Below are 17673 nucleotides of genomic sequence, written 5' to 3'. Positions count from 1 at the left end.
ACTCTTAACAGTGTTTACTAAGGGCTTTATGGTTTCCCAAGATCCACAGTGGTTTCTAGGAGAAAGGCCTAACATGTAGTTTAGAAATATTAATGGTAAGTGTGAGATGTGCAAACTAGCTACTATGAAACATAAACACGTAAGAAATTAATAACCTTGCTAAAATAATAACTATAATATCATGCTGTTTGTACGGTAACATTTTTTTGAAATTGAGTCCAATATCTTCAAGTAAAGCAACTTCCTCCATTGGTTATAGAACTGAATTATTCAACACCAGCTTCTGTTCTGTGCCTGAATGAAACCTTTCTGCTTAATTTAAAAGTATCATTTCCCCAGGTGAGGTTGGTGTTGGTCTGAAATATGTTATTACTGTATTTCTAATACGTAATCTAACCTCTGCTTGGACAAGGACACTCTTTATCTCTCATAGTATTAAAGCTTACAATATCCCTATGGATTCTGCAATATATTGTGTAATTTGATGTTGTGGATGTTTAGATAGAGTGGTAATTGTCTGATGTTTTGATGTTGCATAACTCGCCTTCATGATCTTATACAGTCAAGTTACTTCAAAATGGCCCTATAGCTACTAATGGCCAATAATGTGAGAAACAAACATTATTATTTGAAAATATAGAGTCCTGGAAGATTTTTTTTTTCCTCCAAAGATCCATTTTACTTCCTTTTTATACCATAGAAAGGAATGAATGAGAAGAACATCATTTGCTGTAATTTTATATATACCCTTAATATTCAGTTTTACTGTCAAAAGCTATAACCTAAAATGTGTGTGGTAAGAAGTACTATGTTTCTTTCCTTGTCTTCGAACAAATTTTGAGACACAATATGTGATGCACCATGTCTTTTCCATAGAGCCCTCCATTGTAGTAGTTCCTATATTTCTGCGGCGCTGTTGTTCTGCAGAAACAAATCTGTAACGAGTCATGCAGTTGTTGTTTTAGTGATTTCTTGCAGTATTCTGAAATTTAGCTAGTGTTAACTTGACTGGAAACAAACATAGCCAACCAGGAAAAGTGAGGCTCTTTTCTGTTTCTAGTCAGTCGCTGGTGTGCATTGGCTGCAGAGAAGGATAGTGACAGAGAATGTTCAGGAGTGTTGCTTTGTGATTGTATCCTGGAATGGTCTGTCAGTTAGAATATTGTATATAAAAAGAGTTTGAGGGCAGTATAGGGTACTAAAAAAATTGTGTAGCTGTTAGAAGACTACATAAAGCGGATTTTCTGTTCCCTTTTTAAATCTAATCAACATAATACTTACTACAGAATAAGCTGTATATGTGTGATGTTAACAAGAAGCTAATTAGGTAACTGATTTTGAACTTAATTTTATTTTTAAATTTCACAGTTATTTACATATTTATTTAGTGTTTTATGATATGCTGAAACTGTGCCTGGAATTAAGAACAGAAGTTCTGCTTTCTGGTAGCTAAATAGTCGATTTCATTTAGTACAGTGAGTCCCATGTATTTGTCACTAAATATCCTTTAAATAAGAGAAAAGGGCCGGCAGTTGTACCAAGAGAATGGTAATTGCAGAAAATAGTGTGTTCTGGAGTTTGACAAAATATTTAATATGAAAAAAAAAAAAAAAAAAAAAAACTGGACACACACAACAAAAATATTTGTAAAAGTTAATATAAGAGAATCTACAAAGTTAATTCCATTTTCATTAACAATGGACTGCATGTGAATGTGGGTGACGATAGGGGGCCTGGGTCACATAGAGGTATACGTGAATCAACACCCTGCTTGTGCTCATTTATTTATTTAAGAGACACTAACAAAGCATGTAAAACCTGTGAGATTTTTAGTTTCAAAAGTTTTAGTCAGCTAGCCACTTGTTTGTTGAACTTTTCATCTCACCACTCACTAACAAGGCAAATGTCTTTCTGCTACTCATCTTGTTGCTTTCAACTGCACTGTAATCACATTCATATTATCAGTGAACTGCTTCATTTTACCATGTTAGTTGTATTTTTTTGTTTCACCTACTCAGCCTGTGTTTCTGTTCTACGTCCTCAATAATTTACACTCTTGATGTTACTTCGCCAATAAGATCCCTGCTCTATACACGACAATGAGTGTGAAACATCACAAAAATACCTTCACTACAGGAAGTTGATAGTGACAGCTTGAAATATTAGCATTTGAATATGTCTTTTACACTAATTATTTTCTGCTACAGCTTAATGTCATCCATACAACCCAGTATTCGCTTCCAAGCTTAATATCGCTTTCTATTCTTTCTTCCCTCACATCAATGATGCAGCGGTTAAGGCAAAGGATTTGTGTTATGGCCCTGATGAGTTTCTTCCTCCACCATTGCCAAACTGCGCTAATACTCACCAACAAGATAGCACAGCTGTTAAGATACTCCACTCTTATAGGTTGGAGAAGGAATACAGGGTTATTACAAATGATTGAAGCGATTTCACGGCTCTACAATAACTTTATTATTTGCACACACATACAAAAACTCAAAAAGTTTTTTTAGGCATTCACAAATGTTCGATATGTGCCCCTTTAGTGATTCGGTAGACATCAAGGCGATAATCAAGTTCCTCCCACACTCGGCGCAGCATGTCCCCATCAATGAGTTCGAAAGCATCGTTGATGCGAGCTCGCAGTTCTGGCACGTTTCTTGGTAGAGGAGGTTTAAACACTGAATCTTTCACATAACCCCACAGAAAGAAATCGCATGAGGTTAAGTCGGGAGAGCGTGGAGGCCATGACATGAATTGCTGATCATGATCTCCACCATGACCGATCCATCGGTTTTCCAATCTCCTGTTTCAGAAATGCCGAACATCATGATGGAAGTGCGGTGGAGCACCATCCTGTTGAAAGATGAAGTCGGCGCTGTCAATCTCCAGTTGTGGCATGAGCCAATTTTCCAGCATGTCCAGATGCACGTGTCCTGTAACGTTTTTTTCGCAGAAGAAAAAGGGGCCATAAACTTTAAACCGTGAGATTGCACAAAACACGTTAACTTTTGGTGAATTGCGAATTTGCTGCACGAATGCGTGAGGATTCTCTACCGGCCAGATTCGCACATTGTGTCTGTTCACTTCACCATTAAGAAAAAATATTGCTTCATCACTGAAAACAAGTTTCGCACTGAACGCATCCTCTTCCATGAGCTGTTGCAACCGCGCCGAAAATTCAAAGCGTTTGAATTTGTCATCGGGTGTCAGGGCTTGTAGCAATTGTAAACGGTAAGGCTTCTGCTTTAGCCTTTTCCGTAAGATTTTCCAAACCATCGGCTGTGGTATGTTTAGCTCCCTGCTTGCTTTATTTGTCGACTTCCGCGGGCTATGCGTGAAACTTGCCCGCACGCGTTCAACCGTTTCTTCGCTCACTGCAGGCCGTCCCGTTGATTTCCCCTTACAGAGGCATCCAGAAGCTTTAAACTGCGCATACCATTGCCGAATGGAGTTAGCAGTTGGTGGATCTTTGTTGAACTTTGTCCTGAAGTGTCGTTGCACTGTTATGACTGACTGATGTGAGTGCATTTCAAGCACGACATACGCTTTCTCGGCTCCTGTCGCCATTTTGTCTCACTGCGCTCTCGAGCGCTCTGGCGGCAGAAACCTGAAGTGCGGCTTCAGCCGAACAAAACTTTATGAATTTTTCTACGTATCTGTAGTGTGTCGTGACCATATGTCAATGAATGGAGCTACAGTGAATTTATGAAATCGCTTCAATGATTTGAAATAGCCCTGTAGAAGACCTGCCCGGCCATCCTAAGTTCAGTTTTCGGTGGCATGTCTAAATTACCTGAAAGCCACGTTAGTATTTGTTGTTTAAACTAGCCCATAGCCTATCTCTTTTCTATCCTTGCCCTATTTAAGCCTGATCTCAACACCAGTAAGATATTGAGCTCTAATTTTTTTTCTCCCTCTTCCCCAACCCCACCTATCCCCCGACCCTTTTCTTATCTAAAATCTCTAAAGACATAACTGTCAGCAAGTGCATGGACATTCAATGATGTAACAGTAAAAATTTAAAAAAAGTCATCTCTATTCATCGGTCCTTCAGCCACTTGGTTATCTCCAACTTTATAATCAACATTTTCGTGGTGGTAGTGCAAGAAGCAGCAGGTATGGGATGTCCATCTAGGAAATACAGTGCAGCATTGGTTGTCCAGTTTCTAGCGTAGTATTGAACACCATGCATATAAAAAAGTGGAATTTAGTGACTGTACAGAGGTTGGCTTGTCTACGAGAACAGATGGTATGTAACTAGAATTCACTTTCAGTTTGCAAAATTAGGTCCAGATTAGAAACCCTTGTGAGGATGGGGCCCAACTGTTATTGCTTTTAAGTTTGATTATGTAACATGAGATGATGATAAGGTTAAAAAAAGGCAGTGTTTCACCAGGCCGTATTTTAAAATTATACTTCATTAAGCACTACTTGTTTTGAGCATTGCTCATTCTTGAGTGCACCTACAATAGATGTGAGTGCATCGTCCTCATGAAAGAGAAACTGCGTGCTATACGTAACTGTACATAGCACAGTAGACAAAGTGCACCATCTCGCAGCTACGCGTGGCATGTGATCTCTTTTTGATGAGCATCTTGTATCCGCATATGTTGCAGATGCACTTGAGAATGAGCAACCCTTGAAATTAGAAGTGATTGCTTGTGGTACAATTTTAAAATTCAGCCTGTTCTTCTTAAAATTTATCAAGGCAGTTGCGCCCTCTTAGAACAAGTAGAAAAAAAAAGGTTGTAATTGAATGTCAAAAACACTGTAGAGAAATGGGAAGTGAAGTATGTTCCTCAAATCTTTGATGCTCCAAACATAATTACCTTTTTTCTGTAATGGTTTCTTGTAGATAATACTTTCTTTACTCGGAAGATATTTTCGTACTGAGCGAGAACTTCTGTCATTCACTTTAGTTTCTAGATGCAAAATACTGTTCCATTATATTTCAAACAATGTGGCAGCACAGGTGAAGCAGTTTACCATATAAAATGCTAGGATTTTCCATTAACCCCTGTGTGCCACCACAAATGCTCTTACAGAATTTAAGGAAAAACACATTAGACTTTCATAATTGCTGACTGAAACATCTTTTCACAAAGAAGTGAAACACAATATAGGTATTCTGCCGAAATCGCCAACTTTTACTCGCAAAGGAGTAGTTTAGTTGTCACTCCTCGAAGATGGAGAATTTTTAGACAGTTGCCGAGTGCGTGTTCATTTGAATAGGTTGCTCCATTTGCCAATTATGTTCTTGGTTTATTCACACAACCTCTTTAGAGTCATTTTCAAGTATGGGAAACATTTATGCTAAGAACAGCTGTGTCACATTCTAAAATTCACAAGTTCAGATGAGATGTGTCATTATCTGCTGAAGTAAAAACTGGAGGAGGTTTAGAAAGTTTATACTGCAGATGATGACGAATGTCCTACCAATTTGTACATTTTACTATATGACTGCTCTTCTCTAAATAAACAGTTCAGAATGACTTGTTATTGAATCAGTGTGAATAAAACGAAATAATGGACTGTTTGATTTCAATAAACATTACTACCTAGTACAAATCATTTGCTCTGTTGTGGAGTGTGTGCTCTGTTTTGGAACCCAGAGCCGGCCTTGCACACACTCCTGACTAGTGACCAGCACCTCTCAAAAGCTGTCCTGCACACCTTACAGAACAAACACTCCTGGAGGGAGGGACATAGCTGAGGCTCAACTACAGCCTACACGATCGATTCCAGAATGAACCTTTCGCTCTGCTGTGTAGGCAATATTGACGCGAAGGAAGTACAGCAATTTTGAAATTTATTTTATTTCATTCTTCACAAAGCCAATGTAAATATTTTTAATGCTCAGTGCTTAGCCACAGTTATACATTCCACTTCATTATTTTGATCAACCTGTACCGGTTTTCAGCCACCCGCGTCACCTGACGAGAACCACCACCATCACCACCACCACCACCACCACCATCACCACCACCACAGGCCAGACGACGTGTCCGACGAGGAAGCTCGACGACGCCACCATTTCCCTGAGAAGAAGGGTGCCACCACGCCGCCGGAGGACCCACCCGAGTCTTCGGAGGAGGAGGGGGCAGTGGTGGACGGTGACGAGAGCGGGAGCGGTGGCAGGGAGGAGGGGGAGGAGTTGCCAGGGGAGGGGCGCGCGCCGCGGCGAGAGGAGCCGCCACCACCTGCCTCCCCCCACGAGGAGGGGGAGCTGAGCGAGGATGAGCTGGAGCAGCGGCGGCTGGTGCTGCTGAGGCAGCTGCAGCAGGAGAACTGACCACGGGGGCGCGGCCGGGTGAGTGTGGACAGTTAAAAAACCTCGACAATAGTTCGTTTGGTACTTCCCTCAATTTCTTTGTATCCTGTGCTAATATTTCCATCCCTACATAATTACTACACTGTACCCCACTCTTGCCCTGCCGATGTATGCAAGGGTGCTCACTAGTGAACTCTCCAGTTGTAGTTTCCCAAATAAGACTACGTTCCTCTGCCTCCTATTGATGACAAGCGACATTACTTTGCCAGATAAGTTTAGGGATGTCTGTGCTGATGCACTGTTGAGATAATTGTCGGGAAGTGGGAGAGAAGCATTTTGGTTTTATTCGGGGCTACGAAACCGTATTTTGCAATATAATCTCCATTCAGTATGAGGGCCTGTATGCCTGCATGGTACCACTTTACTGGTCGATGTCAGAACCGATGCTTAAATGCTTTGAAAACGTCACCATTGTGCGCAAACTGCTTCCCACAGAGTGCATCCTTTATTGGGCCAAACAAATGGAAGTATTCTGTTAGGTGGTGATGAACCCAGTGGGTACACACCTTTGAGTATCCCAGTTGGTGGACAGGAGTGTCAGCACTACGAACAGAGACATCCAGTTGTGCAGCGAGATGTTTGACTGTGATACGTTGATCACCTCGAATGAGAGCTTCCGCACGTACCAATATTGCAGAAGTTGCAGCTGTATGCAGCCAGACGGCACCTGGTAGAGTGGACAGGTTTGTGCAACCTTGTTGCAACGGCGACAGATGACTCGTCCAACATGTCACTGTGCATTTTTTCATTGCCAACTCTCTGTAGACTTTCTGCAAGTGCCTATGAATATCTGGTATGCTCTGGTTTTCCCAAAAGAAACCCAATCACAGTTCTCTGCTTGGAATGATCCTCCATTATAGGTGCCATTTTGAAGGCTACGTATAGTGGTGTCACTCAAATGTTCAGGAAACTATTAAAGGCTGAAACATGACTATTCTGTGATGTCTGACAACAAATTACACAATTTTTCAACAGAAATTGGCTGAGAAAAATGTGTGTTGCACTACTTACAGAACATCCCTCGTACAAACTGTCATTATGAAAAGTGATACATGAAATATTTAAGAGACACTTCACAGTGCTCAGTGTGTTTATTGTTTGTCAAGTCATTGAAAAGGCAAAAGAAGATACACTTACAATTTCAGGCTCAGTCCCATAATAGAAATATCGGAAACTCACAGGAAGAGACTGCAGTGCAGGACTTTGTTTCAAAGATAGCTTCAAAATGTACCACTCTGAAAGTTCATTGTAAGTGATCGTGTGTGTTTTAAATGTAATAAAGAGCTACTGTTAACAATTCCTGCAAATCTCAATTGTTTTTGACTGATAATTCCCGCACTAGAGCGGTGTAAATGTAACATTGCATTCCTGTACCAGCAAGCAGCATAAACCAACCACCATTACAATGTTAGACAGGGTACGAGCACAGAAACTACTGGTTTGTAGGGTCAGTAGCAAAACCTGATACAGGTGAAAGTATACCATAATAGAAGCAAAAACATTTCAGTAAGCAAGAAAACTATTTTTTATAAGATGACTACAAATATGTGGTTATGAGCAGCTGCTGACTCCACTATGAAGTTTTGACTCAGTTAGCACAAATGTATTTGAAATGTACACTTTTTGATTCAGTCCCCATCTTATTGGGCTCAAATTTCACCTGTGGTGCATGGTTGAGAAAAGTGGTACATGATTGGTGGGTCACTGGCAAACAACATGCCGATAATGGTCCAAAACTGGGGAAGTTGAGCACGGCCTGTTGCCTCGGCCTCTGAGATCTGAACTTTTCTGTCTGAAGTCAAAATCGTGAAATTTATAGCTCTCCTGTTAACACGATTAAAGAACTAGAGCAGTAGATTGTACTGCCATGCCAAATGCAAGGCTGACATATGGAACACCTTGAACAGTTGCAAATTTTACAGTAGATTGTAACATGTGTGCTGAAACAGTAGTGTATTTGTTGTTAAAGTAGACAATGAGTAAAATTTGAGCCCAAATTATATGGACTTCATCAGAAAGTTTACACTTCAAAAACCTTTTCCTAAGTACACTAATGTTTCATAGAGAAGTCAGCAGTGGTTCTTAACTACACATTTGCAGCTAATTTGTGAAATGGCTCGATTGTGAAGCCATGTTTACTGGAATGACTTTGCTTCTGTTATCGTATACTTTCACCTATTTCACTTTTTGTTATTAAAAACGATAAACCCCTGCATAATCCGTTACGTATGTACCAACCTCTTATTGAGCAGAGCTTCTCTTGTCTGTCTCAATCTATTTCCAATATCTTCCTTACTTTAGCACATTTCTGTGTAATCTGCTTACTTAGATAGTACAATTCTGCCACTTTAATAACCTCTGTTAACTAGTTAGTTATTTAGTTGGTATCAATCAGTACCACAAATTTGAGTGCTAACTTGGTATGAAGCGTATTTTACTCTAAATTTGTCCATTAATATTACCACTTTTGATTTTCCGAGTATTCCCAGTCAACCTTAATTTCTCCCTGTACGTTTTTTTGTTGTCTTGGATATAATGTTGTATTCGTGCTGTAACACCGACATTTTAAACAATAAATACTTCTAGAGCTCGTCAGAAATTGAGACACATACAAATATTTTATTGCACAACTGTGGTCCCTTTTCAGATAACTTGCCTTTGTAATAAAATTTGAGAATACTCAGCAATCTGGCACTGTGCTTGCTGTTGTTTCCAGTAAAATTTCTCTTTTGATAATTTGCCTACATATTAAGCATGGGAAAACCAAATTTTGGCATTTTCAGTAATTGCAGAAATAACAGAGATTCTCAGTTTTACAAACTCATAACTCGAACCGCAGAGAGTATTGCAATATTTTATAAAAACTTTGTGCAAAAAACAGCGGGGATAAGGTGTAGCCTTAAAGCACAGGTGTGTACTTCTAGCCTCCGCTTTTACATTTTCTGCTTCTCCATCATAGTACGGCATTCATTTACCGATAGTCCATCGCACTTTTATTAGCTGGGTATTCCAATATGGAAGTTCGAGTTCAGCTTTACTCATCTAAGGAGAGGTACATATTGCTTTAATGATTACAGAAGATTTATTGAGATGATAATTTGGTTCCAGAGAGAAAATTACATTTTGACCCTTCGGAGAAATTAAGTTATTAAGATTGCACAGTCTCTCTTGTGAAAGGTTCTAGTCATTGGAAACAAATGGCCAACATCGTCTAACAACCTGGCCACTTCTGCTGCTAAGGCCTCTGCTAGTCAGAACCCCACTTTGTGTGCCTTTAGTACTGCTCATTTATACCATATATTTATTAGGTTACTCTATTGTCTGTATGTCTGTTTGATACAAATTTTGCAACTGAATTTAAACTAATTTCCCAGGGAGCTAGAGACTTTTCAACCTAGCTCAGAACTGGATGACAACGGAGTATTAACTTGCTTTCTTGTCTGGTGTGTTGTGTACCACTGCCATTTCCCCTTTTTCCTGCTACAGTTATGAGTGGTTAGCAGAAAGAACAGTTGCTGGTAAACCTCTATATGAGCTTTGATCTAACTTTTACCTTTACTGACTTTTCATGAGGTATATGGAGAAGGGGCAGTATATTTGTTGACCCGTGTGGAGAGAAACTGTAATAAACCTGAAATTTACCACACGTGTGTTTTAATCTCATTAAAATGTTTGAAATCGATAGAAAAATTTCACGCACATGAGACTATAAAAAGCAGAAAATAATTATTTAAATAAAAATTAATGTTTATGTATCATGCTTTAAATTGTAGTTTTTAGTCTAAAATAATTTCTCCTAGCCTCATGATTCGTAACCCCCTTCAGATAGTTATTAAAATTTGTGATGTGAATTTTTAATACTTTTAGGATTTAAAATGAGAAACATGTCACGGATGCAATACATAGTTGATGCACAAATACTTCACTGCTGCATGTGCCTCATGCTATTCCTTTTAAATATTTCAGGTATTTTTGTAGCTATTAAAAGTTCATGTCACGAATTTTCAGGACTATCTGTACAGTGTTATGTATCTGCATGGGAGTGGGAGAAATTTTTATACTTTGTATGTGGCAGATTAAAAATTTGGTTTTACTTAAAAATTATCCTGTGCTCTTATCACTCCCCTTTCCAATAACTTCATACTTTTCTTGCCCCTTGTTTATTCATACCCATCTCTCTGTAACTACCCCTATACCCCTGTGCACAACACATACGTGCCACAAATGCACCACCTGAGCATGCTGCCTGCTGTTCCTGTATGCTTACACTCGTCCACATTTCCTCCACCTTAGGTTGCGAGTAAACATCTATTGTGAAAAGGTAATACTCCTGAATTGGCACTAATTTCCTACATACTTCTAGACAAGTGAACAACAGCTGGAACTTCTCATTTGTTTTAAGTGTTTGACTCACTAGTGGGCCACCAAAGAGCATTTTGTTGTCTGGACTCATTATAGACCTGTCATATATCAGGACATAGACACAGCTCAAAGTATTAGATTTCCTGTCATTAAAGATATGGAACTTCCTGCCAGATTAAAACTGTGTGCCAGGCTGGAACTGTAACACGGGACCCTCCTTCTCACAGGCAGTTTTCTTACCATCTGAGGAATCCGGGCATGCCTTACAATCTGTCCTCGCAGCTTTATTTCTGTGAGTACTCCTCCCCTGCTTTCCAAAACTCCACAGAAGTTCTCCTGCATGCCTTGCTGGGCTAGAATTCCTGGAAGAAATGGCATTGTGGAGGAATGACATAGCCATAGCCTATGGAATTGTTTGCAAAATGAATTTTCACTTGGCAGTGGAGTACGCACTGATACGAAACTTTCTGGGTGATTAAAGCTTAGTGCCGATTTGGCACTCGAGCCCTGAACCAGTACACTATCTGCTGCAGGGTGAAAGATTCATTTTAGAAACAATTTCCTTGGCTGCATCTAAGAAAATTCTCCACAGTGTTCTTCCTTCCAGGAGTACTAGTCTCGGAAGATGTGCAGGAGAACTTCTGCGAAGTTTTTAAAGTAGGAAAGATGTAGTGGGGGAAGTAAAGTTTTGAGGGTGGGCCACAAGTTGGATCCAGGTGGTTCAGACGGTAAAGCAGTTGCCAGCTAAAGGCAAAGATTCTTAGTTTGAGTCTGTTGTGCACTCCTACCTGCAGAGTGAAAATCATTCCATTAAGAGGCCAGTATTGTTAAAATTGTGGTAAAAGAGAGCTTATTGTGGTAAAAGAGAGCTTAGTGTGCAAAGTCAGTCAGCTTTAGGACAGGGGTGGGTGTGGAGGAGGAGGAACTTTGGTCCTCATGTACAGAATGAGTGCTTCTGCCTCAAAGCAATCTATCATCATGCCTGATGGTAACAAGATGTGTTGCCAAAATATTGCACACGTCTGCCAAAAACAATCTAGCAATTCACACAAGAACTGTTCGTATAGGACTCATACCTTTTGATGAATTAAAGGTCCACATAGTTGGTGAGCACCCTGGTTCTTATAAACATTGCCTCAAAATTGTTATTATGTGCAAGACACTCGTACAAATGTTACTGTCACTGGTTTGTTTTCATAAGCTAATTTGCCTTAGTTCCATGTAATTTATTTATACCTTTAATGTAAGAGAGGAGGAGAAGAAAAAGATGTAGTAGATCAAGACAGTAAATTGCTAATTATTTGTTAATGAGAAAAATGCTTTTAGCACTACCTGTGTTGAAAACAGTCTTTCTCTGAATAACTACTTTCAGATAATCAGCTATTCGCAACTGATATTTCATATATCTAACAGGTGCTGTGACCCTCTGATTACAATCTCTCTCTCTCTCTCTCTCTCTCTCTCTCTCTCTCTCTCACTCGTGTGGTTTTGTGTGTGTGTGTGTGTGTGGGGGGGGGGGGGGGGGGGTGCTTGCTGATTATCAAAACAAGTATGTTTCTGGTGTTTTCCCCTACAGTTGTTACCACCTACCACTGAAATAGGTGTCACAGAGGACATTCCTTGGTGTTTACACATTTTATGTCCTCCTATCCCAGCACCACATCTCAAATGACTTGACTCTATTCTTTTCTCGTTTTCCCACAGTCCGCTGTACTGCAGACATACATTCTTGACATTTTCTTCCTCAAATTAATGCCAGTGTTTGATACTAGTAGACTTCTTTTAGTAAGATTTTCCTTAAGAGCAGATGTGTGACTAAAACAAGAATGTTCTCATCAGGTGTGTGTGTTTTTTTTTCTTCATTCCATTGTTTGGTCGATACAGTAACTCACTTGTACCAGTGTCCATTTTATAACTTAAATCGACCATACTGGGCTTTCTTTTAAAAACAAGAAATCAGAAGTGATTTACATTCCATATGTTAATTCAGAATGTGCCACTTTTACTGTAAGGTGTAAATGTGAATCATGGTTTAACTTGGTGTGTATAAACAATTTAAATATCAAATGATCACTGGAGGGAAAGAAAAGAGCAGAAATTGAGAGAGAAGGAAAGGCATGGCAATATCTATCTGTAATGTCACATGCAGTCAGTATCAAGAGTGTTAGTTGTAGGATCTCACTTCTAAATATTTCATGGTATGTGTATTTATGACACTGTGTGTATGTTACAGTGACTTGGCATCTCCAACAGCTATTGCTGTATACCAGTCAGCATAGCTGTACGGTCTGTTGTAAAATGTACTTTGTTATAAAGAATTGTAATCGTGCTGTAATTCATGTAGTTGTACTCCAGTAAATGTGAGGAGCAAGTAGGCTCCACAGTTAGTAAACAACACTGTCTACATGTATACTCAAGAAGTTACCTTTAAGAGTGTGGCCAAGTCTGACAGTAAAGATTATTTTCTTATTTTCTGTAAATATCTCTGATATCAAAATTAATAGACAAAATAGTTACTCAAGACATAAATGTAGTCAGAATGCAAGAAATATCCAAAAGAAAATCTGAAGCTTTTGGAATGTCTGAACTTTTTTCTCAAGTTTGCTGAAGTTGGGAATGCCAGAAATTGGCACCTATATTACTTGTGACTTGTTGGAGGAAATCCATCTGATGTGTAATAAAAAGGAAGTGAATCTATGGTAAATGTGGCAGTCAAGTGTTAGGATCACGTATGAAAACACCAAGAAGAACTGCTTCAATAATGTAACAAAGAAGAGTAGTAGTTGATGGTGGAAGTTGCAAAGAAAATGTAGGCAGATAAGAGAAAGAAGCAATAATAGGAATAATCGGCAGTACATAGCACGGGACCTAGTTGAAGAAACGAAGATTGGGATTTATTGTCGTATTGATGTCAAGGTGGCCACAAGCTCGTATCTGGAAAAATGGGGAAGGAATTCAAATGGGCCCTTATAAATCCATCACAGTGCACTGCAAACATTCCAGAGGCAGGTCACAGTGAATAGGTTGCTGAGTATAGGACAGTTCACACCTGTAACACTGGCACTCTGCATGGGTTCACATTCATTGAGTAGTCCGATGCTCAGTACGAATCACTGTCACTGAGAGAACTGCTGAGTAGCAATTTCTGCTACTCATATGTGCCAGGTAGTGTAGTACTTTCTGGGCAGATCACGATGTAAGTGGGTGGTCACAGATTAACTGACTGTGATATGGCTCACCAGCTGCGACCTCAATGACTCATCTCTTCTGGGACCCAATGTAGTTATTAGTCCAGTAGTCTCCTACTCCCATCCACTTTAATTTTCAGTGTACAAGTTTTTGATTTTTATTATCCTCAGCAATACAAATACCTTTAATGAGTTGCACACATCACTGCTGCCATTTCTTTTGTAGTTCCTCCTTTTGCCCTATGCCTGATAGCTTGTGTCAGTACCATGTAGTGTTTTCTTGCAAGTGCACTTGGTCTCTCTTTTATTATTATTTGGAACATTGTACAACCAGGGTGTTACATTTACTTACATTGGGAAAGTGGTTCTGTTACAGAACAAAAGTGCCACCTACTTAGAAAAGATAATTTTGAAACGTCCTGGCAGATTAAAACTGTGTGACTGTCTGAGACTTGAACTCAGGGCCTTTGCCTTTTGCAGGCAAGTGCTCTACTGATGGAGTTACCCGAGCACAACCCACGACCCGCCGTCACAGCCTTACTTTTTCCAGTGCCTCATTGCTTACATTCCAAACTTCACAGGAGAGCTTCTGTGAAGTTTGGAAGGTAGGAGATGAAGTACTGGTGGAAGTAAAGCTGTGAGGACATGTCGTGAGTCGTGCTCGGGTAGCTGTCAGTAGGCACTTCCCCACGAAAGTCAAAGGACCCAAGTTAGAGTTTTGGTCTGGCACACAGTTTTAATCTGCCATGAAGTTTCATATCAGCACACACTCCACTGCAGAGTGAAAATCTCATTCTGGATTACACATTAAACTCTTGTTTCTTTAATTGTCCACCTACATACACGTATGTGAAAGCTATTTAGGAGATATGACAAAATGCATCAACTGGTACTAAGGCCAGCCTTCCTCACCTCCCTAATTGTTGCTGAGTAGTTACAGTACACCCAGAAATGCAGTATCACTGTGAACTGCACAAATACTGGCTAATCTAGTAGCCTGTCCTTATGTTCCATTAACAAATCCTGCATCAACTGTAGTGAATCAATAATATTTATTACAACAACATTCCACTTGATGAAGTGCATTCTATTCTATATTCAGGAACAGTTTTGAAAAAAGATAAAAAATGTAAGGCTGTTTCTCAATTTCAGTTGAATGTATTCTCTGGTTGGATACTAAATAGTGTTTTAATAATAAGTCAGATACAATCATTTGGCAATGTGTATTATGAATTTGTATTGAGGATGGAGATTCAAAACACTGTGTCATTATTAGCCAAAGTTCGACTCAGCTGAGGAATGTTTCTGAATCATTTATTTGTGCCAGAACTGCTCGAGGCATCAGCTATACAGCAAGGTATCTTTACTCCTAATATTTAAATGCAATAGTTGTGTTTACATCACATTCTTGTTAAAAGTTGCTTGAAGTATTTGATGTTTGTGCATTTTTTGTCTAGTTAGTTCCACAAAATGTGAATGACTCTTCCTTCTACATAACATTTCCTCACATTCCCTATTCTGTTCTCTTGCCTTTTGCACTACTGCATGTTGATTGGTCAGCCATGTTCAGATTGTTTTAGAAACTGATAAAATAAAAGAAAGGTAATAACAAGTGAACTCGTTCGTCACAAAGCTGTTTATGTTACTCATACACAAGCAGCTCTTCTGTGCTCAGTTTAAATGATCTTAATGTTTTCTCTACATCTTTCAGGATCACCAACTGCAGAAATGGCCACAGTTCTGATCCGAGTCGTGCCTAAAGCCACACCCCTGTTGGACTTTCCAGCCACCTGAAGTGAAACAGTCACTGGAATAGGAACACGTGCCAATAGAGATGCTGTGAAACTCTTTCACATGAGAACTATGATGGTTTGCACAATACACTTACTGCCAGACATTTTATCAGACAGAAGAATCATTGATTGTAAAGAGTCTGCATACAGAATAATGAGCTTGTACCTGCACTGATTATTTCAGTGCATATTTACTCTCAGTATCAGTATTTACTCTTTGTTCTACCAGTTGCTTACAATTGTCATAATTGTGTGTTTTCCTAACTGGAGGAAGTTAGGTTTTGACAAAAATTACACTTTTATTTTTTAAATTTATTGGTCTTTATATTATGAAAGTACACATTAATTTTGAAGACATTTATTTAAATTGGGAAGTGAAAAATTACTAGTTGTGCAAGTTCAACAAAGGACTTAATATATGTAAGGTACTGGAGTTGAATATAATTAAAATTTAAAACATGAGAAGCATCCCAAACCATAAGATGAAAATGCAGTACCAGGTAGTGTGTGTGTTGCTTGTGTCTAGTTTTTGCATAAGAATTAAAAACTCATTTTGGAAGTTGTTACCATCTAAGAATTAATGTGTGTTGGGACAAGGATATCGCAGTTTTCAGTGTTTATGCATTTACTCAATAAGTTTCCCGTTTCACACCTAAATTATGTTAGCGTCAAGCAGGCTCACAAGAAGAAAACATTCAGTGACTGGACATTTCTACAGGAGTTAGAAGCTCATCATGTAATGCTGCGATTGATGTTAAATGGTTTTTGCCCAACAAGTTCATAAATACCATTTGTGCAGTTAGTGAATTGTAGTGATCTAGTTTGCTTGACTGAAGTGCTTCTACAGTTTCTAATCATGCGACACTTGGTGTAGCGTATTGTACGACCATGTTTGTAATTATGTTCAGCGAACACAGTGGACGTCTGTAACTTTTATACTGTCAAAATATGTACCGGAAGCAGTAAAATAAAATGAATACTTTTGTAAGAAAATCATGAGATGCACTTGATTATTTTATTTATTCATTCTTATAGACTACAATGTTAAATAAAAACATTAGTCTGCCATTTTGTGTGCTTTTTAGCTGCTCAGACACTGTATTTGGTGAATTGTGATCCATCTGTATATACCAGGGTGATTTGAAAAGTTCTCGGTATCACCATGAGAGGTCAGCACTAGCGCAACGAGTTGTTCATGTGATGTTCGGTGGACTGTTGCCTGTAAACACGTGCCACGTCAGTGCTCTTGGAAGAGAGCTGTGGCGGTGATGTAGCTCTGTTGTTGTTCCTGCGTAGTGATTTGCGGAGATTTGAACAGTGATTAAGTACTTCGTAAAGAAAGGTATGAAAGCAAAGGACATTCATGCCTATTTCCAGAATACACTGGGGGACTCTGCTCCTTCATATTCAACTGTTTCCAAGTGAGAAATGAATTTACATTTGGTAGGGAGAGCTTAGAGACCCATGCAGTGGTCAGCCAAGATGTGTCACTACACTAGAAATCACTGCAAAAGTGCTCTAAATGTTCATGGAGGATTGCGGATTGAAAGTGCATGAAATTGCTCATGCTTGCCAGATGTCATCTGAGAGAGTATATCGCATTTTAACTGAAGGATTAGAAATGAAAAAAATTTCTGCAAGATGCTTGCCTTGACTCTTGATGCTGGATCCAAAACGCATGAGAATGGGCATATCAGAACAATGTTTGGCCCGTTTTAAGAGAAACCGACAAGATTTTTTGTGCCGGTTTGTGACCACGGATGAAACTTGGGTGCGCTAGTATACCCCAGACCACAAAATGACAGTCAAAGCAGTGGAAACATGCTGATTCTCTGCCACCAAAGAAAGCAAAGACAATTTCTTTGGTGGGAAAGGTCACGGCATCAGCGTTCTGGGATGTGAAGGGGATTTTGTTTGTAGATTCTCTCCCCACTGGGCAAACAATTACTGGAGAATACTATGCTAACCTCCTGGACAAACTGCAATAAAAGAT

At 39.4% G+C, this 17673-nt stretch overlaps 1 protein-coding gene across 1 annotated transcript in view; it reads left to right on the top strand.

The window, feature by feature from the left end:
- The window catches only part of LOC124718637 (pre-mRNA-processing factor 40 homolog B), a 190435-nt gene extending 173762 nt beyond the window's left edge, over positions 1-16673 (top strand). Inside the window, exons 16-17 of the mRNA XM_047244261.1 lie at positions 5927-6316; positions 15599-16673. Coding sequence (XP_047100217.1) covers positions 5927-6298 — 372 coding nt within the window. The 3' untranslated portion in view covers positions 6299-6316; positions 15599-16673. The remainder of the gene's footprint in view (positions 1-5926; positions 6317-15598) is intronic.
- Positions 16674-17673: the final 1000 nt, after the last annotated feature.

Source organism: Schistocerca piceifrons, chromosome 10 (genome assembly GCF_021461385.2).
Source record: "Schistocerca piceifrons isolate TAMUIC-IGC-003096 chromosome 10, iqSchPice1.1, whole genome shotgun sequence".
NCBI classification, from domain to species: domain Eukaryota; kingdom Metazoa; phylum Arthropoda; class Insecta; order Orthoptera; family Acrididae; genus Schistocerca; species Schistocerca piceifrons.
Note: the sequence above shows the minus strand (reverse complement) of the source record. Positions and strands in the feature narration are given on the sequence as shown.